Source organism: Monodelphis domestica, chromosome 7 (assembly GCF_027887165.1).
Source record: "Monodelphis domestica isolate mMonDom1 chromosome 7, mMonDom1.pri, whole genome shotgun sequence".
NCBI classification, from domain to species: domain Eukaryota; kingdom Metazoa; phylum Chordata; class Mammalia; order Didelphimorphia; family Didelphidae; genus Monodelphis; species Monodelphis domestica.
Genome location: NC_077233.1, coordinates 261,885,538 through 261,912,059, shown reverse-complemented (window position 1 = coordinate 261,912,059; position 26,522 = coordinate 261,885,538). Strand labels below are relative to the sequence as shown.

Here is a 26,522-nt window from a genome sequence, read left to right as displayed (position 1 = left end):
AATATTGATTCTAAGATGGAAAGTAAGGGTTTAAAAAAAGAAAATACTCCATAAAACAATCCCCAGATAAGAGTGTCATAACATCCCCACACGATGATTTCTGCAAATCAATGACTGTTACCCAAGACCAGGAATAGGGCAGTTGAAGGAGAAACTTTGGTGTTTTAAAGGACAAAATGGCTCAACTTGGAGATACAAGTCCTCAGGGGGTCCATGGATAGATTCCAGGGGAGTCTATGAACTCGAATGGGGGAAAATGACATCTTAACTAATTGAAACAACATTTCTTCCAGTTATTTGAAAACATTTTTCTGAGAAGGGGTCCATGACCCCCAAAAGTTGAGAACCTCTGGCTTTAGATGAATCTACTCCAGAGGAGTACTTTAAAAGAACTGTAACCAGGGGCTCCTGGTGTGACTAGTCTGAAAAAGTAGCTTTGGTTGATGTGAAATAGGTTTACTTACTTGATATGACCTTGGGGCTCACAGGCAAGTTGAAGGGGAAATAAATTTGAACCCTCTCCATTTTAGAGAGATTTTAGTCTCTTGTAAGGCTCCATGGATGACCTCCAAAATACCCCCTGGACTGGCTTATGTCTGAGTTTTAGTTTAAGGCTTTGATCTCTGACAAATTGTAAATACCTCCAAAAGGATAACACTTAAGCCTTTATCAATTCTTTTCACATTAGTGTGAATGAGTTTATCAGATCTTTCCCGGAGATAATCTGTGAAAGCTCTTTGAAAACATGCTGTACACATGTAAAACATTATTATGGTCTTCAGCTTTGCATTTTCTTACTACCAGGTGTTGATGGAATAACAGAGAGACCAAGGGGAAAATTTGGTGCCTGAAAGATATTAGGAGAGATTGGCAGAGAGAGAAAAAGGTTGAGAAGAAACAAAAAAGACTAGGTACCCAGAAAACAAATTTAGACTTCAAAATTGTGGGTAGAAGCACACACACAAAAATGTACATTATGGACTTGACGTTCTTACTTAGTGTAAGTCATCCAGTCATTGCCACTTCTCCCAAATATTATTTACAATATCGAGAAAATTGGCAAATGAGGCCACTTTTAACTGAAAAAGGCTTTCCATACCCTTCTTTTCCTTTCCCTTTTAATCCAACTAAAATAGGAAACTTCTGGCCCTCCTGGAAGGGAAAAAAAAAACATCTGCAGGGCAGCTGTATCTCCATGATGAAAAGCCTCACTTATTCTTGCCAGTGGCAATAGTTTAACTTGGCTTTTCCTTCCTTCACCTCATCTGTCATTCAGTGTGTATGCCAAGTTGTTGCTTCCAGGCTCTTTGTACTCTGAGAAAAGTTGAAGGAACTTCAGCTTTTGCTCTGTGACCTTGGGCAAGTTACTTACCTGGACCTCAGTTTTCTCTTTAGCAAAAATAGGGGAGTTGAGATGGATTAGATTAGGTGTCTTCCAGATAATCCATGGACCTGTATAGGCTAGGGCTGCCTCTCATCCATCCTGCTTTGAGGATTTTGGAAAGTAATTCAGTTCAGTTAAAGGATGCTCGTGTTCTGTTGCAGGAGCACAGATGCTGATGGAAAGTAAGCAGGTGTGAAGTAATGAGAGAAGGATGGGATCGCCAGCATTAGGTTTGTTTCAGACACCAATTGTAGAAAGGGAATTTTCTGCCATTTGGGTTTCCACAGGAGTTCCTGCCCTGCCGCTCTCTTCCTCCCAAATAATTTGAATATATTCTGACTGTTGTATCACTTGAATATGACCGGCGCACAAAAATAATTGGAATGTAAAGGGAGACAGTGTGGTGCTATGGAGAGAGTGTGCAACTTGGAGTCCTCTGGTATGTGACCTGGAACCCCTAATCTACCTCTTGGTACCTGTGACCTTAGGCAAGTCACATAACTTTTTTAAAGCCTCATTTTCCTCATCTGCAAAATGAGTCAATTTATGGGGGCACCTAGATAGCACAGTAGATAGAGAGCCAGGTCGGGAGTCTTTTTGTTAAATGTGTCTCATTTCATTCTTATATTGTAATGAAACTAAGAGGGCTGGTCTGAGGTAAGCCTTCATCCCAACAGTTTTGGCATGTTTTTAACTCACCTAATTCGTAGGGATTTAGTTAGTGTCCATTCAAAACACTATTTTAATGATAATTTTTTCCCAATATGGTAGGTAAAGGGTATATTTAATTTTTCTGCTTTTTGAATTTGTTATCAGGTTTTAATGGTCAAGTATATGGTCAGTGATTGTAAAGATGCTAAGCATAGTTTACATATATGTTTACTCTCTATTTCCATTCAATTATCACCAGGAATCTGCTTTCTAAAATTCTATTCAAGAACTTAATTTCTTTTAATCCTTTTGTTAGCTTTGTCTAGATCTGAAAGGGGTATGTTGAAGTACTTGACTATAATAGTTTTGCTATCTTTTTCATTAATTAGGTTAGTTTTTTCCTTTACGTAATTATAAGTTATGACTATTAAGCATTGGTATTTCATTTTCTGTGGTGTCTTCAAACACACTGTAGTTCTCTTATTTATTACTTTTAAACTTATCACTGTTGCCATGTCTGAGCACATGATAGCAAGCCTTGCTTTTTGGAGTTCACCTAAATATAATAAAATCTATTTCAATCATCTTTAACTCTCTGCCAATCTTTTTTTTCAAAAGTATTTCTTGTAAATAATATGTTGGATTCTGCTTTCTAATCCATTTTTGCGTGTGTTCTTTCCACTCAGGGTCATGGTTATGATTATTACTTTTTTATTTCCCTCCATCAGATACATCATACCCTTTTTCTTTGAAGAAATATGATCAACAATAGTAATCGGTAATTGATTCCATTCCATATCACCACCATCACTGCATTCACCCTTAATCACTGTTTTCCACCCTTTTTTTCCTCAATCTCCTTCTTTCCTTAATTGTTTATATAATGTTTTTCTTTGATTCCTCCCTCCAGAGTTGAAGTTTGTTTAGCTAGTGTCTATTCCTTTACAGACTCTTTCCTCTCTCTTAAACCCTTCCCTTTCCTTCTGATCCCACCTATTTCCTTGTTGAGTTTAATATCTTTCTACAGTACTGTGTGTATATCTGTATGTATATAGGTGTGTTCAACTCTCTTTAGGTTCAGATAAGAGTGAGGTTTATGTGACACTGATTCCTCCATTTTTGCATAGTCTCTCACAATCCCAATTAGGAAAAATAATTTTTTAAAAAACCCACTCCTTTCTTGCACATTTCTTTCCTTAGGTATTCCTTCACCCTCTCCTTTCCTCTTGAGAAAATAGAAACCATTCCCAGTCCCTCTGTTTGCCTTATTTAACTCACTCTTTGACCCATAAAGATATTAGGATCCTGAAGAGGGACACTCGTCACTTCTTCCCTAAAGTAACAGAAATATTTCATCATTCTTTTGCCACTTTTAGTTGTCCAAATATACTTAGCTTTCTAGGATCCTTTTTACTCTTTTGGTTGCATTTTAAACCAGTTGTTTGTTTTGTTTTGTTTTGTTTTATCATGAATGTTCAAAAGCCAAGTCCTCTATTCTAATTTTTTTTTTTTGCTAGAATTATACTCGTCTTGCAGGGTATGTTATTCTTGGGTTCAAGACTTTTGTCTTTTACATTTTGTGGTGTTGTAGTCCAAGATTTTCTCCTTTATAATAATTGCTTTAGTCTTATGTGATCCTGACTGTGGTTCCATCATACTTGAACTCTTTCTTGTTTGCTCATATAATTTTTTTCTTTGAATTAGAAAATCTGCATTTTAGCGATATAGATATATAAAAGTTTTCATTTGGTGGGATTTGGGGGTCTTTTGGGTTTTTTTTTTAAAGTGACTTTCTGTTTTTGTTTTGCTCTTTAATTCCAATAAGTCTGAGCAGTTTTTATTCATTTTGTCATTTGAAAAATGTTCTTGTGATTCTTATATTATTTCCCCCTACCTATTTTCTTTTAGTTGCATTTGATAAAAAAAAAAGCCTTGCATTTCTTCAGCATTCTCAATTTTTCAGGATTTTGTTCTAATATTTTTTTTTGTCTCATGGAGTCATTTAGTTTGACTTGCTCTCTTCTTTTTTTTTTTTAACCCTTACCTTCCATCTTGGAATCAATACTGTGTATTGGCTCCAAGGCAGAAGAGTGGTAAGGGCTAGGCAATGGGGGTCAAGTGACTTGCCCAGGGTAACACATTTGGGAAGTGTCTGGGGTCAAATTTGAACCCAGGACCTCCTGAATCTAGGCCTGGCTCTCCATCCACTGAGCCACCCAGCTGCCCCCAGACCACTATAATCTTAAGGTCCCTATAGAGCATGTCAGATAATGGTAGTGTGGACTTCTGGCTCCTTTGCGGGATCCTAGCAAGACTGCCGCCAATTCTCATCCCTATCCATGCCCATGATCATAATTCTGTGGGTTTTTGAGCTCCCTTCCCCAAATCCCTTTCTGCGTGGTCCGGGCTTCCCACAACCCACAAAAGAGGGAACTATAGGATTCTGGATTGCTCACCCAGCCTTACTCCAGCTACCCTGGCAGCTACGTATCTCAGTGGACAGAGTGCTGGACCTAGAGGCAGAAAGACTCATTTTTGACCCTGCTGTGTGGCCCTGGGTGCCGGGTGACCCAAGGCAAGTCACTTAACTCTTTTTGCCTGAGTTTCTTCATCTGCAAAATGAGCTGGAAAAGGCAATGGCAAACCAGTCCATTCACTTTGCCAGGAAAATGGCAAATGGCCCAAAAGGGCCAGGAAGAGCTGAACCCAAATGCAGTGACCGGCTTCCCTGGCAGAATCTCTCATCCGGTGCCTGCGGGTTTCTGGTTGCTTTTGATACGATGCTGACCTGGCCAAAAGGGCTTCATATTGCTTCTCGCTGACTTCTTGACCATGATGTGATCTCGTGCGTGTTTAGGCTTTTGCGGACGGGCACGTATATTATACCAGGTCTAACATACATAAAGTCTGACCTCCTGTGCATTTTCCTGCCACCCTCTTAACTGCAAGTACTCACTTCTGTATTTCTTTGGAAAGATACACTATGGCACGTTCTAAAGTAACCAATGCTCTTTGCTACTGTTGATGTAAGAGTAACAGTGAACTGTATTCCATTGCTTTCAGTCATGCCTGACTCTGTGACTTCATCTGGGGTTTTCTTAGCAAAGACCCTGGAGTGGTTTGCTATTTCCTTCTCCAGGTCACTTTACAGAGGAGGAAACGGAGGCAAACAGGTTTAAGTGACTGGTCCAGGGTCACATGACTAGTATCAGAGGCTAGATTTGAAGTCACAGAAATGGCTCTTGCTGACTCCAGGACCAGCCCTCCATCCTCTGTGGCTGAATGAAGTACTAAATGCTTCTGAACGTAGTTAAGGGGATACCATGGCAAGGACGCTGTTGGATGTCAACGCCCTATTCGCTTGGCCACAATGATATAGTCAAACGGAAGGCTTTTTCCATTGGATTTTGGGGTACCGTTTTACTGCCAGCACCGTGACAACCCTTTCTCAAGTAAGAAGCAGGCAGAGGCAGTTCTGCCCAAGCTCAGCCAAGCAGAGGGCTGTGAGAATTCTCCATGGCGGTCCGAGAGTACAATGGGTTGCCCAATGGGCCCAGCCTTCAGGGGATGCCCAGCACCCTCTTCCTCTTGGCAGTCTACAAGAAGGGCCCAACAGGCTTGCTTCCACAGCTTGCTGGCCAGACACTGGAATGCCCAGTTCCGGACTTGCTTGCTGGCTTTATCGCAGATCCATCGGGTCTGACAGGGCCTGCATTAGTTTAATGACTGCTTGATTGATTGATTCAATAGATGTGTCCTTGCCCAATAAACGTGTCAGGGTAGAGCATTTCGTTTAGTTCCTTTAAATAGGATGGAGTGATTGACTGATTGAGTCAGTTCACTACCACCCTTTGTCTTGACCTATGTGAGTAATTTTTCCTGACTTCTCTGGATACTTGCCACCGTTTTCTTTTCATTGTTTCCAAGACTTGGCCATAGAGAAAGCCCGTATCTTAGAGAAAGAGAACTAGAACTTGAATTTAAATTAGATCTTGGAATTTTCCTTTTTTTTTTCTTTAAAAAAAAACTTTACTTTCCATCTTAGAATCAATACTGTGTATTGTTTCTAAGGCAGAAGAGCGGTAAAGGCTAGGTAATGGGGGTGAAGTGACTTGCCCAGGGTCACCCAGCTGGGAAGTGTCTGAGGCCAGATTTGAGCCCAGGAGCTCCCATCTCTAGCCCTGGCTCTCAATCCACTGAGTCACCCAGATGCCCCCAAAATATTTTCTTTAGGTCTTGGAATTTTCAGTGGTTTGGCCTGACCTGCTGTATAACAATATTTTTGTTTTAGTCCACTATATGGCAATACCTTCTCAGTGGCCTTCTAGTTTGGATGGTTTGGATGGATTCTTTAACATTAAACTAGGTGGGGTTTTTCCATTAAAGACCATGGAATGTCATTTTTTTAAACTCATTTCTCAAACAAGGTATCTAGACAGAACAGTGGACTATAAAAACCTTGCAGTGCATCATGTGAAGGCAAACGTCCTGTTTAGGAATCTCAGAGCAAGCTCTCCAGTCATCCTAGTCAGTGTGGGTCACTGCTTCTTTGTTTTCGCTCTCTCATTTCATTTAATTTCTATAGAGTTGTTTTTTTTATGCCCCGTAGATTTAGAGCTGGAAGGATGTTGGAGGTCATCAAGTCAGTCTATTTATTTTACATGAGAAGAAATGGAGGCAGACAGGATTAAAATAAATTGACCAGGTTCACACAGCTAATAATTGTCCAAAGGAAGATTTGAACCTAAGGCTTAGTGGTTCTAAGGCCAGGGTACTACGAACAACGCCAGATTGCTTTTTCTAAAAGAAAAAAACCCTTGTGTTGTGTCTTATTGATACTGAGCATCAGTTCCAAGGTAGAAGAGAGGTAAGGACTAGGAAATTGGGGTTAAGTGAATTGCTCAGGGCACACAGCTAAGAAATGTCTGTGGCCAAATTTGAACCTCAGACCTCCCATCTCTAGGCCTGGTTCTCTATCTATTAGGACACCTATCTTCCCCAAGACTGCCTTTTTAAGAGAAATATCTAATGTTTTACATTGCTGCACATGTAGAATCTATGCCGAATTGCTTACCACCTAGGGGGGAGGGTCTGAGGAGGACAGAAAGGGGAAGGGGTAAAGGGAAGAAGGGAGGAAGGGAGAGAATTCAAGATTCAAAATTCTTTTTAAAGTGTTGGAAACTGTTTTTACATATAATTGGGGGAAATAAAATATCTTTTTAAAAGAGATCTATTTTAGTCCAGTGGAAAGGGTGATGGATTTAGAAGCAGAGGAAATGGGTTTATATTTCAGTTCTGCTACTTACTACTTTTGTCTCCAGCAAGTCACCTGAAATCAAGCCTTGAGGTCCTTGAGATCATCCTTGTATCCAGCATTTAGCATAGTACCTGGCACTATGAAGCTCAGTGGATAGAGCACTGGGTTTAGAATCAGGAAGACTCATCTTCATGAATTCATGAGTTCAAATCCAGCCTCAGATACTTCCCTAGCTGTGTGACACTGAACAAGTCCCTTAACCCTGCTTGCCTCAGTTTCTTCAACCATAAAATGAACTAGAGGAGGAAATGGCAGTGTCTTTGCCAAGAAAGCTCATGAAGAGTTGGACATGACTAAACAACAACTGGCACAAAGTACATACTTTCAAATTGCTAATTGATTGACTAACTTCAAGGAAATTGGACTTCATGACCTTTGAGTTCCCTTTCAGCTCTAAATCCCTAACTGTATCTATGATGGGTTTCTTAAAAATAGATCTGTCTTCCTTCTGTAAGCCAGATACTCATACATTTAGTCATACATACATCCCCACTGATTAGAGTCCAGCTGACATGCTAAAATGACAGTTTGCCACTTCAGTTAAGCAGGAGAAGCATGATGGATTGTAGTTCTATTTGAGAACCACAGAACACCAACGGGCTATTCCAGTGACATTCCTACACTTTCGTTTTGGGTGAAACTGTTTCAATCATTCAATTTTCTTCAATCTCCATTTCTCCTTCTCTAAAATGAAGGGTGGTCTCTGAATTTTAACTCTGTGATCCTCCTCTCTTTCACATTGAGGGTTTTTAACCTTTTTTGTGTATCATAGACTCCTCTTCAGAATGTTTTAAAATGAATCAAATACAACATATAAAATTTCAAAGGAAGCCAATTACATTGAAATAGTTCTCAATTTTTTTCTTAGTTAATGGACTACATATTAAAAACTCTGGTTGTCTTTATATGCCTTTGATCTTTCTCATTTGTGGCTCCAAGAAGCTGCAGCATGCACAGCAGCCCCACTCTGATAAACTGATTTTGACAGTTGAGAGTAACTGATGCTTCAGGGTGTTAGGAGGATGCCTGCCCCAAGCATGTGAAGACTCCCTCCAGGGGAACGAGTGGATGAGAACAGTTTGTTCCAACGGCCATGAAGGTAGCAGAAGCAGGTGCTGTGGAACACTTAGAGTTTGGGCAGATGTTGAAGATATCAAAGTGATCTACTGTGTCCTGGGCCACTGCCAGTTGTCCTGACTTTTGACCTGCCACTGGACTTAAATGACTCGAAGAGAAAGTGAGGATGATGACTTTGTATGACTCTACCCACTTAACTCCAATTTACTTACAAGTAAAAACATCATTATCTGATGTCACTGTTCCTCTTCAAAATGAAGGACAAAAAACAATTTAAAAGTTCATAGGATCCTAGGTTTAGAGCTAGAAGGGACTCAGAGGTCATCAAGTCCAACTTCATTCTTTTGCAGCTAAGAGTGAGATTGACCACTTTGGGCAAACCTGCCTCCCTTGCATCCACTACTCAAGTGAAGATGTAAGTCCTTTCACATCAAGGCATCAGCCCCTGATGTCATCAGTCCTCTTCAAGACAAAGGGTGAACAACCCTTGATATCATCTATACCCTCTTGTCTTCTCTAGCAGATCATCCCCCCAATCATTCTGTCTCTGTTTCTGTGTTTGTCTTTCTGTCTCTGCCTCTGTCTCTCTTCTCTTCTAACCTCTTCAGCATTTGACATTGTTGACCACCTTCTCCTTGGAAATTCTCCTCTCTAGTTTTTCCTTGCACTTCTTTTTCTATCCCCCCCCCCAATCTGTCTCTGTCTCTGTCTCTCTCTCCCTCCCTCTCTCTCTCTCTCTCTCTGTCTCTCTCTGTCTCTCTCTGTCTCTGTCTGTCTCTCTGTCTCTGTCTGTCTGTCTGTCTGTCTCTCTCTCTCTCTCTCTCTCTCTCTCTCTCTGTCTCTCTGTCTGTGTGTGTCTCCCCCTCCCTCTCCCTATCTATCTCTGTCTGTCTCTCATCTTTTTCTCTTCTGATTTTTCCTTCTCAGTGCCCTATGCTAGTTCATGACATCCCCCCTACTGTAAGCGTTTGTCCTGAGTTCTCTTCTCTCTCCACACAACTCTCTTGGTGACCTCACCAACTGCCATGGATTCAATTACATCTATTAATTGGCCTTACTATCTCTCCTCAGTTCAAATCTGATATCAACAATGTTTTAAACTAGCTGTTTGTCATGAAGGCATCTCAAACTCAACAAGCTAAAAACTGATCTTGTCCTATTTTTCCTAAAACATCCCTTTTCTATTTCCCTGTTTCTGTCAGGTGTACCACCATCCTTTTGGTCACTCGGGTTCATAACCTTTTAATGTCATCCTCAACTCTTCACTCTCACTTACCGTTTGTCTAGTCAGTTACTAAATCGTCCAACTGTGCCATCTTTCAAATCTGTCACCTCTTCTCCACACATAGTACAAGCCTTCTTTCTCCTTTGATGTGACAACCTTCTCATTGAATCCCTCAAGTCTCTCCCCTCTCCCATTTCCAGGCCATCCTCCATACAGCTCCCCAATTGATATTCCTATATGAGGGGTCTGACCATGTCCAGTACAAACTCCTTTGCTGACATTTGAAGCCCTTCTCAATCTGGCTCCATCCTACCTTTTCAGGCTCATTATACAATACACCCTTTCACCCATTTTTTAGTTCAGCCAAACTGGCCTTCTTGCTATTCCTCACACATGACATGCCATCTCCTGTCTTTTTTGGCTGGAATTTACTCCTTTCACATTTCTACCCCTTTGAATCTCTAGCTGACTGCAAAACATAGATCAGATGCCTAGAAGAGTCCTTTCTTGACCTTCCCCAAATTATTTTCATTTATGTATATTTTATAAAAACTTGTATATTTATGTTGTCTCTCCCAAAGTAATAACTAGCAACTATATAGCATCTTGAAGTTTGCAAAATGCTTTACATTTACCATCAAAACAGCCTTGGGAGGTAGATGCTATTATTCTCATTTTACATATGAGGAAACTGAGGCTCATATTTATAAGTGACTTGCCCAAGGTCTCACAGCTAATAAGTTTCTTTATTTTTTTTAACACTTACCTTCTGTCTTAGAATTGACACTGAATATCAGTTCCAAGGCAGAAGAGCGGTAAGGGCTAGGCAATTGCCCAGGGTCACATAGCTCAGTAGTGTCTAAGACCATATTTGAACCTAAAACCTTTCATAGCCTGGTTCCCCATTCATTGAGCCACCTAGCTGCCACTGCTAGTAAGTTTTTGAGGCTAGATTAGAATTCAGGTCTTCTTGACTCTTAAGTTCAATGCTCTATCCAGTTTGCCTCCTAGCTGTCCCTTCAATTTAATTCTTTGATTGTAGGGTTTTGGGGGTATTGGATTGCTTAATTTTTACCTTTGTAATCCAACCTAGAATATAGGAGGTTCTTGATAAATGCTTATTTATTGATTGGTGGGTAATTCCCCCTTAATATTCTAGTATGGTCCATCTTCTGGGGTATTATTCTAATTCCTTAATATTTTCTTTAAAAAAATATACAGTCTTTTGGAAACTTTAAGGAATATTAGTGGTCTTCTGCTTCAATTTTCTTCTCATGGTGTTTTCTAAAAGGATTCATGATCCTTTGAGTGCTTATGCTCTTTCTCAATACTTCTACACTCATGATTGCCTCATCAGGTGCAGTCTCCTAGAGACATACTGCAGAAATTACCTTGGTTTTGGTGGTGGTGATGATGGTGAGTTGTTCCAGTTGTGCCCAACTCGACACCTTTGGGGGTTTTCTTGGCAAAGATACGGGAGTGTTGTTTTTTGGTAAACCCTTACTTTCTGTTCTAGAATAAATTCTAGGTATCAGTTCCAAGGCAGCAGAGCACTATGGGCTAGGCAGTTGGGGTTAAGTGACTTGCCCAGAGTCACACAGCTAGGAAATATCTAAGGCCAGTTTCGAATCCAGGGCTTCCATCTCTAAGCTCTCTTTCCCCTGAGGCACTTTGCTGTCCTGATATTTGAGTGGTTTGCCACTTCCTTCTCCTGCTCATTTTAGGAAACTGAGACAAACACGGTTAAATGACTCGCCCAGGGTTACACGGCTAGTAAGTGCCTGAGGCTAGATTGGAATTCATGAAGATGAGTCTTCTTGATTCCAAGTCCAGTGATTTGTCCACTGCATCCGCTAACTATCTTCTCCTTGGTTTTTACTTTGTATGTATTTTGCATTTACTTATATTGTTTCCCTTCCCAATTGAATGTCAACTCCTCAAAGGTAGGGATTATTTCATTTTTGTCTTTGTCTCCTTGGGTCTTGCTATTGGTGTTATGAGTGATGGATGGACGAAAGAATACATGAAAAATCATTTAAAATACTTCATCTATGTCACTGGACTGCTAAACTCTAAGGATATACATACAGAAATGAAGAATGTCTTTGCTTTCAAAGAGCTTAAATTCTAGTAGAAGGAGCCAGTGCATAAAAAGGAGTTGTAGCTTTTCATCGTGTGTTTACATTATTGAGATCCTGAAAATCGATGTCTAGAAAAAGTGCAAAATCTTGATCAGATCACATAACCTGCTGTATGGTCCGAGTTACTATTGTTAACACTGTATGTTCTTATTTCTTTTCTTTTCTTTTCTTTTTTAGTTTTTAAAACATTATTTTATTTGGTCAATTTCATACATTATTCATTGGAAACAGATCATTTTCCTTTCTGACCTCCCCTCCCCCCCCCCATCCCTTCCCTAGCCGATGCGCAATTCGTCTGGGTATCATGTGTCCTTGCTCTGAACCCATTTCCTTGTTGTTGGTATTTGCATTGGGGTGTTCATTTAGAGTCTCTCCTCAGATCATGTCCCCTCAACCTCTGTAGTCAAGCAGTTGCTTTTCCTCGGTGTTTTTACTCCCTCAGTTTGTCCTCTGCTTGAGGATAGTTTTTTTTTGTTTGTTTGTTTTCTCGTAAATCGCTTGTTCAGGGATGTTCAGGGACATTGTAAAGCCATTACTGGAGAAGTCCATTACATTCGATTGTACCACAATGTATCAGTCTCTGTGTACAATGTTCTCCTGGTTCTGCTCCTCTCACTCTGCATCACTTCCTGGAGGTTGTTCCAGTCTCCATGGAATTCCTCCACTTTATTATTCCTTTTACCACAATAGTATTCCATCACCAACATATACCACAATTTGTTCAGCCATTCTCCAATTGAAGGGCATCCCCTCATTTTCCAATTTTTGGCCACCACAAAGAGTGCAGCTATGAATATTCTTGTATAAGTCTTTTTCCTTATTATCTCTTTGGGGTACAAACCCAGCAGTGCTATGGCTGGATCAAAGGGCAGACAGTCTTTTATCACCCTTTGGGCATAGTTCCAAATTGCCCTCTAGAATGGTTGGATCAATTCACAGCTCCACCAGCAATGCATTAATGTCCCAACTTTGCCACATCCCCTCCAGCATTCATTACTTTCCTGTACTGTCATGTTAGCCAATCTGCTAGGTGTGAGGTGATACCTCAGAGTTGTTTTGATTTGCATCTCTCTGATTATAAGAGATCTAGAATACTTTTTCATGTGCTTATTAATAGTCTTGATTTCTTTAATTGAAAATTGCCTATTCATGTCCCTTGCCCATTTTTCAATTGGAGAATGGCTTGATTTTTTGTACAACTGGTTTAGCTCTTTATAGATTTGAGTAATTAGACCTTTGTCAGAGGTTTTTGTTATGAAGATTGTTTCCCAATTTGTTGCTTTCCTTCTAATTTTAGTTACATTGGTTTTGTTTGTACAAAACCTTTTTAATTTGATGTAGTCAAAATTATTTATTTTGCATTTTGTGACTCTTTCTAAGTCTTGCTTGGTTTTAAAATCTTTCCCTTCCCAAAAGTCTGACAAGTATACTATTCTGTGTTCACCTAATTTACTTATAGTTTCCTTCTTTATATTCAAGTCATTCGCCATTCTGAGTTTGTCTTGGTGTAGGGTGTGAGGTGTTGATCCAAACCTAATCTCTCCCACACTGTCTTCCAATTTTCCCAGCAGTTTTTATCAAATACTGGATTTTTGTCCCAAAAGCTGAGTATTTGGGTTTGTCAAAGACTGTCTTACTGAGGTCATTTACCCCGTCTATTCCACTGATCCTCCTTTCTGTCTCTTAGCCAGTACCAAATTGTTTTGATGACCGCTGCTTTGTAATATAGTTTGAGATCTGGGACTGCAAGGCCACCTTCCTTTGTATTTTTTTTCCATGATTTCCCTGGATATCCTCGATCCTTTATTCTTCCAAATGAACTTTGTTATGGTTTTCTCTAATTCAGTAAAGTAGTTTTTTGGTAGTTCAATGGGTATGGCACTAAATAGATATATAAGTTTGGGTAGGATGGTCATTTTTATTATGTTAGCTCATCCCACCCATGAGCAATCAATGTTTTTCCAATTGTTTAGATCTAGTTTTAATTGTGTGGAGAGTGTTTTGTAGTTGTGTTCATATAGTTCCTGTGTTTGTCTCGGCAGATAGATTCCTAAGTATTTTATATTGTCTCAGGTGACTTTAAATGGAATTTCTCTTTCTAATTCTTACTGCTGAACTGGGTTGGAGATATATAGAAATGCTAATGACTTATGCGGGTTTATTTTGTATCCTGCAACTTTGCTTCTTATTTCATTTAACACCATAGAGTTAAATAGCTAATTACGATCACTTGTAGAAACCAAGAGCTATCTATGGTTGTGATCCTTGTCTATAGCTGGAAGCCAAATGCAGTGTTTCAAATGCATATGTGAGCACTTTGACCCTTGACTCTAGGCTTTTATCACCTGAAAAGCAAGGGATAGAAATGTCTTGCCAAAACACTCTCTCCCTGTGACATCTGGTGACCCTACTTTTCCTTTCCTAATGTTGCAAATTGTGATAGTAATGATGGTGCTCTAAGATTTGCAAAGTGCTTTTTAATTTTATTTTTCAATTAATATGTATTTATTTTCTCTCCTTCCCATCTCCTAATTTATTATAAAAACAAAACTTTTTAAACAATTGTGCATAGTTAAGTAAAAATAAAGTCCAACATTGCCCATGTCCATGTCTAAAACTATATGTCTCACTCTGTATCTTGGGTCACTCTCCTCTGTCAGAAAGTTGGTAACATAGATCATCCAGTCTTTTGGAATCATGGTTGGTCATTGATCAGAGAGCATAAATCTTTTTCTTAAGTTGTCTTTAAAATGTTATTATTCTATTAATTGTTCTGCCCATTCTGCTCTGTATCAATTCATTCAAGGCTTCACAGTTTTCTCTTAACCTTTTTATCCCTTTTTGACATTTACTACTGGTGTAAAAGTATTCATTATCTTCATATATCATGATCTGTTTATCTAGTGTATTTTACATATATTATCTCATTTGTGCCTCACAACAACCTTTTGTGTCGGGTGTTATTATTTTCTAAATTTTACAGATGAAGAAACTGAGGCTGAGATAAGTTATTTGCCCAAGTGTCTGAGGCAAGATTGGAACTGAAGGTTTTCTGACCCAAAGTCCAGCACTCCATTCACTATGCCACCAAGTTAATTGCCTTTCTGCCATTTTTTAGTCATGTACCCATTTTGTATTTTCATGGCAAGGAGTGGTTTGTCCTTTCCTTCTCCAGCTCATTTTACAGATGGGGAAGCTAAGACTAACAGGATTAAGTGCTTTGTCCAGAGTCATGAAGCTAGGAAGTGTCTGAGGCCAGATTTGAACTCAGGAAGATAAGTCTTTCTGACTCCCAAACTGTCAGTGTATCCACTGCATCACCTAGTTGTCTAGATATAGCTTATTCTTGGACTCAGTAGAAACTGTGCTCAGTAGAAGTATGGTTTGTCTATTGTGTCTTTCCTAATGAAAGATTCAATTAATATCTCACATTTATCTGGTGCTTTAAGGTTTATAAGGAGCCTATGTTAACTCATTTATTCCCTACTAGAGGGAGGAATAGATATATATTAGCTGTCCTTATAGGAGAGCTTAGAGGAAAAGGTGTTACATTTATATATCCAGGGAATTCTGCAGGAGCTTTTTAAATTTTAACTATACTTCTGAATGCTAAACCCAACTTAAAGAAGCAACTTTCTAAATCTGTAATTTTCAGAGCAAGCTTGCTAGAGATGATTTCCCCACTAGGTGTGGGAATGAAATTATGTCAGATCCCTCCCAAAAAATTCTGAGAGGAGAGGACTAATAGTGAAGGAGGTCAGGGTTAGAATAGGTTTTATGTAATAGGTGTGCTGAGTTAAATTTTGAAGATTGCAAGGGATTCCAGGAGATGCAGGTGAGAAAAGAGTGCATTCTACTAATGGAAGACAAACTGTGCAAAGGTACAGAGATGAGGTGGAATTTATAATGCTTCCTACTTTTAGTTCAACCAACACCCATTATGTGCAAAGGCACATTGCTAGGTTCTGGGGATACAAATATTTTTAAAATGGCACAATCTGTGCCCCCCAGAGAGCCTAGAATATGATGGGAAACATATGAGGGATAATACAAATACAAAATATTAATAAAATAAATAAATGCATGAAGAGAAGACCTGAAAGTGGACTTTCATTTCTTTATTAAATCTCCCTTGAAAAGTAACAACTAGTGCTTTTCTTACCATCTTCCTCCCATTTAACCCATCTTTACTGTCCACCTTCAGCTGGCTTTACCTCCTCAGCTACATCCCTTTTCTAGTCACTTATTCATGCCAATAAGTAAGAAATAGACAAAAGAACAGACATAAACATATATTATCACCATTTCCTAATGAAGTTTAAACAATATATATCACAATGCTTTGAGGAGAACAATTGTAGAAATTATATTGGCCAAGTGGAAAGAGGGATGACTGTGTGAAGAGTAATGCCAGGTCAGAATATAACCTTGCTTAGAAAATCTGTCTGTTGAAAGGGGTAGTGGTTTATGAGAAGCATTGCCTTAAAAAAAATAAGAATTAATGGAGAGAAAGAAAAGAAAAATTGAGGAGAGACTGAACTAAGGCATATTATCTTCAAGGTATTTAAAGATAGAATTGGAATGATGACAAGGAACAGAAAAAAAATTTGGAAAAGACCCATAAACATTTCTAGAATACACTTTTTTTTCCTCTGCCATGAAAAGTAGTTCCACCACAGTTAGATTCTTAGCATCTAGGTCCTTAGAAGGGGAAATAGAAATGGCACCAACGAAAATCAAAATGGGAAAAGCTGCTAGACAGCTAGGGGACACAATTTTGAAGATGTTGAAAGATTAATTTTCTGAAAGATGAAAGGATATGAAATGCTTTGAATACATCCTCGGTCCATGTCATCTGTTTATCTATGATACTATGAACCTGTAAACCTAGGCTATCTTTGTGTACATCAAATAACCTTTGCTTTTAAATTCCTTCTGGCAATTGACAGAGCAGTTGCTGTGGTTATGAATTCCTGGCAACTAATCATCTCTGGGAAGATTAGACTGAGATTCTTCCACTGCTGAACATTTCTTCAAGTCCAAGGAATGTAGATTGTATTGAAAACATACGCCTTTCAATGACTAAACCACATGAATGAGAAAATATACCAGAAATGAAGAGAGAATCCAGGAAACATATTATATATACTGTTATTTGTTTTCAAGGTGTGGCAAGACCCCTTCCAGTTCCAAATCTGATCTCAGTATAATAATATTTATATGTTCCAAGGACATTTAGGTGGCACAGTGGATGGAGCACCATGCTTGGAGTCAGGAGGATGGGAGTTCAAGTCTGGCCTTAGTATCTTTCTAGTTGTGTGACCCTGGACAAGTCACTTAACTCCCATTTGCCTAGCCCTTGCTGCTTTTTTGCCTTAGAATTGATTCTAAGACAGAAAATGGGGTTTAAAATATATTTATATATGGATATACATATATATACACATATATGTTTCTACTTCTTTATATTACAAACTTCTCTGGGGCCATAGCACTATATACACACACTTTGAAATGTTTAGATAAGAGTTCACAGCATTAAAAAAAGAAATGTTATGTCATTGTCCCATAACTAGGCTCTTTAAAGGAGAAGAGGCTTATGAGATAATAAAATTAATTAATTAAAAAAATAAATTTTTGGCCTGGAAAAATCACCTTAATTTGTTACTTTGGATTTCCTTTTGGGATTCTGTCCCACCTGTTAGGGCCACAAAGATAACATTTAGACTGATATGAATCTATTTTGCTTAATTTCATTGGAGAAATGTGTGGGAGCCCTTCCTCTATTATTGATTGAGGTAGAAAGTGAGACAGTTACCAAGAGGCAGAATTGCTATCGTCACATCAAATTGCTATCCAGGTGGCTCAGTTCCTCTTGTCCATCCTCACTTTCAAACTTAAATATCATATAGTAACGATCTCTCTTGGTTTAAAATACTGGTAGGAATAGTGACGAGGAGCATAGTAGTAGAATATTCGTACTGAAATGTCCCCAAGGTGACAATAGACGGTTCTTGGTCATTTGGAATGTGGAATGCTCTTTCCCCTTAGAATCCAAGTTCTAAAGGCTGTTTAGGTTCCCAGGATGACCTATTCCCGCCCATTTAAACCATAATGTAGCTGGACGATCCCTTCACAGAACATAGGCCACCTCCGTTAGCACACTCACTGGACAGCTCACTTAAGTGAGTCTCTTGGTCTCCGTCTGCTTCTCTATAAAATGTGGGGGTTGGGTTAGATCATCTCTAAAGCCCCTTCCAACTCAAAATCACGGCTCCTGACCACCGTTTATAGCACTTCAGAGGGTCAATTATCTCTAGAAAAAAAATATTTGCAACATTTTTGCTATGTGAAAATCATAGGATGATTGATCATCGGACCTAAGAGGTCCTCTAGTCTCCCCCCTCCTGAGATAAGGAAAGGGGCACCCCGAGAAGTTGGTGACTTTACCCTCGGCCACGTAGGTAGCAGACATAACCAAGGTCCTTCAGTTTCAAGAATAACACCCCCCCCCCCCCCACTGCACCTTTCCAAGCTGCTGAGATTCGCCAGGATCCAGATGAGATAGGCTTTGAGGACCCGCCCCAGCAATGAGGCGCTGGGGAGAAACCCAGGATTCAAACCAAGGTCCACCAATGTCAGGAGCAACATTCTTTCCACTGCACCCAACGAGGGCTTTCCAAGTGGTTGAGATTTGCCAGGATCCAGAGGATCCTGCCTCCAAGGGCCCACCCTGACAGGCATTTGGAAGGGACCTTAGTTAGGGAAATGTTAGCTATTTTAATGACTTAGTTCAGTCCGAAGAGAGAATATGGTATGACCGATGAGAAGGATTGGGTTTGCAGCTAGGAAATCAGGACTAAAACCCCACTGCTGACCCTTAGCTCTGCTAACTTGGGCAAATCACTTTACCCAGACCTCAGCTTCCTCAGGTACAAAATGGGGATAATAATAAATGTGGTACTTCATAGAGATTTTCTGAGGCACGAACATGTACATAGCATTTGTAGGTTTGCAAAGCATTTTATGTGCGTTACCTCATTTTATTCTCACAATATTTTTTTTTTATTAAACTGAGGCACAGGCAGGCTTAAGTGACTTGCTCAGCATCACATCTCTAATGAGTGTCCGAAGCAAAATTTGAATATAGGGCTTTCCTGACTTCCAAGTCCAGCTCTATGCCACCTCCCTGAAACAATATACATGAAGTATTTTGTAAACTTTAAAGTGCTCTAGAAATATTCATTATTGTCAGTATCTATGAAAATATGCAACATGTAATAAAGCATGTATAATCCAGATCAAATCGCCTTTCAGTACCAGGAGGGGGAAGAGAAGGGAAGGAGAGAGAGAAGTTCTATCGTATAACTTAGGAAAACTTGTCTCTTCTTATTAAATGTAATTGGTATAAAATAGATATGTGTGTATAAAAAATATGCAAAATGAAAATGCTTTTGTCGGAAGCATCATATGTTTTGATTAAACATCGTTCAGTGATATATCATGTTTGGTTTCCATGTGAAATGTTCTATTTTTTATAATTTTAGGTAAATGGAAGATCTGGAGAACAATTTATTACAGACAAGAAAAGCACATAGACTAGAACAAATGGTAGCAAGATGGCTCAGACGATCTCGGGATAATTCACCCAGGTAAGGTTCAAAAGAGATCTTATTATAATTTAATTATTAACATATCATTATTATTAACATATTACATATGATATATTGTAAATATATTAATATATTATATATGTTATGATTATAAATTTATATTATAAATTATAATTATATCATAACTATAATTATAATTTATATTATAAATTATTTATATTTTATTTTATTTATATTATATTTTATTTATTTCATTTATATATTTTTTATTTATATTATAAATTATAATTATATTATATTATAATTATAAATTTTTTGGTAAATGTTTTGCTAAGTTGGAATCACATAGTATCAAGCCATTTGAAGGTTTTGTTATTTCTGTAAACTCTTAAAAAATTTTTTTTTACTTTTATCTTCTGTCTTAGAATTGATAGTACATATCATCTCCAAGGCAGAAAGGAAATAAGGGCTAAGCAGTTGGGTTAAGTGATTTATCCAGGGTCACCCAGCTGGGAAGTGTCTGAGGTCAGATAATTCTATAAGCTCCTGAATTTTTTTTTTAATCTCAGTACTCCTTGGATCTCTTACAATTAGTCAGTAAGTATTTAGAAAGAACCTGATATGTGGAAGGCATCAGGGTGGCTTAGAGGATTGAGAGCCAAGTGTAGACAGAGGAGTTCCTGGGTTCAAATGTGACCTCAGACACTTCTAGCTGTGTGGATCCTGGGCAAGTCACTTCAATCACATTGCCTAGCCTTTACTGTTCTTCTGCCTTGGAACCAATACGTAGTATTGATTCCAAGATGGAAAGTAAAGACTTAAAAAAAATAGCTTGAGATAAGCTCTGGGGTTGTACAAAGAGGCGAAAGACCCTGTCCTCAAGGAGTTTAGAGTCGAATGGAGGAGACAACATGCAAACAAATATATACAAACGAGCTATCCACAGGATAAATAGGAAATAATCAATGGAGGGGAAAACACGAGAATGAAGAGGGTTTGGGAGAGACTTCATGCAGAAGGTGGGATTTTATTTTGCAGGAACATGAAGGAAGCCAGGGAAGCCAGGAGATGGAGATGCAGAGAACAGTCCAGGCAGGAGGAACAGTCATGGAGGGACAGAGAAAATGCCCAGAGCAGAAAACAGTGTCATTGGGTTCAGGGAGATTCCAAGGACAAGTTGGGGCCAGGTTGTGAAGGGCTCGACAGAGGAGTTTATATTTCATTCTATAGACCATAGAAAGTCACGGTACTTGATTGAAAATAAGGAGTCGTGGTCAGTTCTGCATTAAAGAAAATTGCTTTGGCAGAAATGAGTAGGATGGTCTGAATGGAGAGGATTGAGGCAGAAAGATCAATGAGGAGGCTGTTGCAAAGATCACAGTTGTGGGAGTCAAGAGAGGGCTTAGTTGCAAGAGAGATTGTGGGAGCAGAAAAGGCTAGATTTAGCCACTGAATGGGGAATAATGATAGCTGACACATGGGTGGTTTGCAGAGTGCAGACATCGTGGCTGATGCATACAGAATCCAGTGAGATGGCTGCTTTTGTTGTCCTTGGGTTATAGAACGGAAGCGGAGAGAATCTGGATGATTTGCCCAGGATCATGGGTCTGAAACAAGATTTGAACTCAGGTCTTCCTAATTCCAACTCCAGTGATCCCCCCACTCTGGATATGAGGTGGGGAAAAGTAAAGAGCGGAGGATAAGGCCAAGGTTGTGAAGCTGGATGGGGCTGGAGGAAAGAGAGTATCTTCAGGAAACCAGGGAAGCATGAAGGGGGGAAATGTTAGGAGGAAAGACTGGGCAGGTAGGTAGCACGGTGGATAGAGGGCCAGATTCAGCTGTATGACCTTGGATAAATCACTTAATCCTGTTTGCCTTGGTTTCTTTATCTGTAAAATGAACTGGAGATGGAAATGGCAAACCACTCCATTATCGCTGCCAAGAAAACCCCAGATGGGGTCATGAAGAATTGGACGTGACTGTAAATGACTGCATGACAACACAGTGAGTTTAGTTTGGGGGTCTGAGATGTCTCTGAGACACCCCGAAGTGCCTGGCACACAGTAGGCACTTAATAAATATTTATTGACTGACTGACTAATTGGTGGTGTGGGCTTGGGGCTTGATTGTATTGATCATGGCCATCCATGATCGTTAAACCCACAGGAATTGGCAAGGTTACTCAGAATATAAGAGAAAAGAAAACCCAGGGCAAAACTTGGAGAACATTCAGAGCTAGGAGCCATGATGAGCCAGCAAAGTAGACTACGAGGAAGCAGTTGGCAGACAGTAGGAGAACCAGGAAAAAAGAGCATCACAAGAGCCCAGAAGTATCTAGGAGGAGAGAGTGAGTGGTCAACAGTTATGCATCAGGGAGCTATAAAGGGATGAAGACTTGGAAAAGACCATCAGATCTTGAGTGGTGGCAGTGGAAAGGACAGGGCAGATAGACACAAGAGATATTCTGGAAGTTGAATTTTCAGGTCTTTGTGGGAAGGTGGGGGGCTCAGTGAAGAGAGAACCAGGCTTGGAAATGAGAATTCCTGGGTTCAAATCTAGCTGTGTGACTCGAAGCAAGTCAATTAACCCCTACTGCCCAGCCCTTACTGCTCTTCTGCCTTGGAACTAATACTAAATATCAATTCTAAGACAGAAGGAAAGGGTTAAAAAATAAGAATTTGCAGGCTTTGACAAGACATAGAATGTGGTAGAAGAGATGAGAGTCCCAAAAAAAAGAATCCACTATAGGCTTGGAACATGGGTGGCCAGAAACTAGGTAGGTTAGGAAGACAGATAGGTTTGGGGGGAATAAGAAAGCATTGATTATGTGTTCAAACAATTTGCTATTCAACATCCTTCTCCTGAGTGTGCTGTCTTCTAACAGCCCTTTTCTTTCTCCTGTACCCTTTTACTATTTTAAACAGAGGCTTCTACATCCTGAAATAAAAGCAGATAGATACTGATCTAATTTTACTGATGCAGAACTTTGGGATGCATTCAATTTTGAATAGTGTTAATTTTGCTACTCAGATTTTCTGCCTAGTTTGCCAGCGAGAGAAATACAGCTTTTTCAAGTATTTCTGAAGTGCCCACTTCTCTGAGGGAACTGAAAACTGTTATCTTGTTTCCAAATAATTTTTTTAATATTATAGCCTTGACCTTTTTCAGAAAAAGAGAAGGGGTAATGCAGAAGAATCTGAGCTTCAAAGGAATAAACTAGTACCCACTTAAAAAAAAAACAACACCTTACCTTCTCTCTTAGAATCAGTATTATGTATTAGTTCTAAGCCAGAAGAGTGGTAAAGTCTAGGCAGTTGGGGTTAAGTGACTTGCCCAGGATCACTCAGCTAGGAAGTAAGTGCCCGAGGGCAGATTTGAACCCAAGACCTCCCATCTCTGAGCCTGGTTCTCTATCCACTAAGCCACCTAACTGCTCCCACCAGTGCCCACTCTATAGGTAGCTGAGTTACTCTCCCAAGTTTCCCTTCGATGGCCCCATGCATGATCTGATGGAGGGTTTGAGAGGACCATGGAAGGAATTAATTGATGCTAATTCCCTCTGAGGGAGCCTTATTTCCCTGGTCCCACCACTATGTTAAATTGTTTGTGTGTGGTGGTAGGATATAGAATAATGAGGAGAGAACTTGTATATATTCTTAATGGTTTAATCTTTCTAAATTATTAATGTCAAGCCCCTAACCAGGTTTTTCTTGTTGTTTAGTCATGTCCAACTCTCCATTTTGGGGTTGTCTTGGCAGAGATATTGGAGTGGTTTTCCATTTCTTTCTCCAGCTCATTTTATAGATGAGGAAACTGAGATAAACAGGGTTTGGTGACTTGCCCAGGGTCACACAACTGTTTTTGTTTCTGATGCTGGATTTCATTTTTTAAATATATAATTTAATTTTTTTTACCAATTACATATAATAACAAATTTCAGCATAAGTTTTCCGAAGTTATATGATCCAAATTGTCTCCCTCCTTTCTTCCTTTCTCCCTTCCAAAGCTGGCAAGCAATTCAATCTGGGTTATACAAGTATTATCATGCAAAACATATTTCCATATTCATTTTTGTAAGAGAATAATCTTATAGCCAAAACTCCAAACCATAAACCCAAATAAGTGATAAATCATGTTTTCATCTGCATTCCTACTCCAACAGTTCTTTCTCTGGAGGTGGAGAGAGTTCTTTGTTATAAGCCCTTCAGAATTGTCATTAGTGCTTTTGGCTGTCCCATACTGACTGCTTATAATCCAAAGCACACTTCTTCGAAGGTCGGGCTCCCCGTCTCTAGATAGTCATTGCAAAATGCATACTAGAGCTCATTTCTCCCTTGACTTCCATTCATTTCCCAAGCTCAGCTTTGTCCTCTTTCTCCAACCTAAAGCAAAACTCCCAAATTCCAGCTTCTTTGTACTGTTGCCTTGGAGTTCTGCCCAGAGCTCTCAAGAGTCTCTGAATCTCTCCTAGGACAGAAAGAAAACAATAATCTCTTTGAGACATTTCCCAAAAGCTCATGCAACTAGTCTCTAAGAACCTGTCTTTTTTTTTTTAGCTTTTTAAAAATAATTAATTTTTTTAACCAATTACATGTAATAAATTTCCATGTAAATTTTCTAAATTTATATGATCCAAATGATCTCCATTCCTCCTGAACCGCTTCTTTCCTAGTGCTGGCAAGCAGTTCAATCTGGGTTATACATGTATTATCATACAAAACACATTTCCATATTATTCATTTTTGTAAGTAATTAATCATACAAAATCAGTATCCCAAATAAGCGAAAAATCTGCATTCTGACTCTAATAGTTCTTTGTCTAGAGGTGAATAACATTCTTTGTTATCAAAGTTCTTCAGAATTGTCCTGAATCATTGTATTGCTGAGAGCAGCTAAGTTTCACCATTTATTATTCCACCCTATTGCTGTTAACTGCCCATAATGTTCTCCTGGTTCTGCTTATTTCACTCTGCATCAGTCCATGAAGGTCTTTCCAGCTCTTTCTGAAACCATCCTGTTCATCATTTCTTACAGCTCAAGAGTGTTCCATTACCATCATGTGCCACAATTTGTTCAGCCATTCCCCCACTAATGAATATCTCTTCAATTTCTTATTCTTTGCCACCACAAAAAGAGCAGCTATGAATATTTTTGTACAAGGAGGCCCTTCCCCCCCTTTTTTTTATTTTTTGGGATACAGACTTAATAGCAGTCTTAAAGGGTATCCTTTGTTTTCTAGAACTTTGAGCATAATTCCAAATTGCCTTCCAGACTGGTTGGATCCATTTACAACTCCACCAGCAATGCATTAGTGTCCCAATTTTGCTACATCCCCTCCAACACTTTCCTTTACTGTCATATTGGCAAATCTGATAGGTGTGCATTAGTACCTCAGAATTGTTTTAATTTGCATTTCTCCAATCAAAAGGGATTTAAAACATTTTTATATGATTATTGATCTAAGAACCTGTCTTAATTTAGACTTAGGAAAGTTTAGAATAGCAAAGTCAGCGTAGGAGAAGACAGACATCCATCTATCCACTTTATTCACCACTTACATGGCCATAAGAAAAAGCCCGAGAGCCTCTCATCACAGCCCGAATATGAAGGAGAAAGAAGGGAAAGGACCCTGCTGTCTAGGCACCTGGGTCTCCTCTAGCCCCTGAGTCAAAGACTTGGCCTATAGGCGCCCCTGATGAGACGGTTCTAGTGATGAGCTCTCTAGTTCTTGGGATCTTAATGAAGAGTGTGGCTTGGAGGCAGGTATCAATTGAGCAGACTTTCTTGAGGGAAGATACAAAATGAAGGTGTGAGAAGGGGAAATGGGCATGCCAAGAAGGCTCTGGATTTTTGTTGTTGTTCACTCTTTTCAGTAATTTCTAACTCTTCATTAGCCTATTGGAGGTTTTCTTAGCTGAGACACTGCAATGATTTGCCATCTCCTTCTCTAGCTCGTTTTATAGATGAGGAAACAAGATAAACAGGCTTACGTGACTTGGCCAGGCAGTCCGTGTGCATCTGGGGCCCTGAATAGAGTTAAGTAGAACAGGATGGGTTTGGGGGATTCTTATCTTCAAGGCTTTGGGGGCCAGAAGCAGAGAGGTCAGACCTGAGTTTTATGGGTCAGCATTCAAGACTGGACTGACTCAGGGCTGGGAGAACATGAGAGAACATGGCAGAATGGGCAGTTAATTGATATTTAAACTCCTTGCCAATGGACAAAAGAAATATCCCCATTACTGCTGCTCTGAGGGAGTAACTGAAGTGGGGGCATTTGAATCCATCCCCTCCTTCATTTAGTGGTAGGGGAGGCTACCACATGCCCTACCTCTTTTCTGTCTACCTATGGAGAGACTGTCTTCCAAAATTAAAGACAGAACTCTCATTATTACTCAAGGAGAGAATTAATTACAAGTCGTATTTAGAGAATATCTAAGTTTCCTTTCAACTCCATATGCTGTGACCCCAAGAACTATCGATTCCTACTAGGAGTCATTTGAATTAGATTGAAAACGTACTTAGCAGGAGTCGCTGGGTAGCACTGTGGTGGAGCATCAGGCCTGGAGACAGGAGAAACTGGGTTTAAATATGATGTCAGACCCATCCTAGCTGTGTGACCCTGGGCAAGTCACTTAATCCTGATTGCCTAGCCCTTGCCACTCTTCTCTTGGAACCAATTCATAGTACTGATTCTAAGACTAAAGGTAAGGGTAAAAAAAAAAAAAGAAAAGAAAAGAAACTAAATTCAGGTTTGGGGAAAATTTAGTTTGGAAGAGGGGCAAGCGAGGGGGTTCAGTGGATAAAGTGCCAGGCCTGGAATCAAGAAGTCCTGGGTTCAGAGCTGACACTTTCTAGATGTATGACCCTGAACAAGTCACTTAATCCTGCCCCTCCTGTGGCTTAGAATTAATAGCAAGACATAACGTGAGGGCTTATAGAAAAGAAAAGAAAAGAAAAGAAAAGAAAAGAAAAGAAAAGAAAAGAAAAGAAAAGAAAAGAAAAGAAAAGAAAAGAAAAGAAAAGAAAAGAAAAGAAAAGAAAAGGAAAGGAAATACAGAGAAGCCAATAGATGATTTTCAGTCATCAGGCCCAGTCACTCCTGTAAGAGAAGAGG

General features: G+C 39.4%; 1 protein-coding gene across 10 annotated transcripts in view; it reads left to right on the top strand.

Annotated features, from left to right (window-relative positions):
• Positions 1-26,522, top strand: part of FRMPD1 (FERM and PDZ domain containing 1) — a 282,219-nt gene that overhangs the window by 172,895 nt on the left and 82,802 nt on the right. For 5 of the 10 annotated variants that reach the window (XM_007498009.2, XM_056806700.1, XM_056806699.1 and 2 more), the window contains one exon: positions 19,343-19,447. In XM_007498009.2, coding sequence (XP_007498071.2) covers positions 19,347-19,447 — 101 coding nt within the window. In that variant the 5' untranslated portion in view covers positions 19,343-19,346. The other 5 variants (XM_056806701.1, XM_016423815.2, XM_007498010.3 and 2 more) reach the window with 5 other exon arrangements.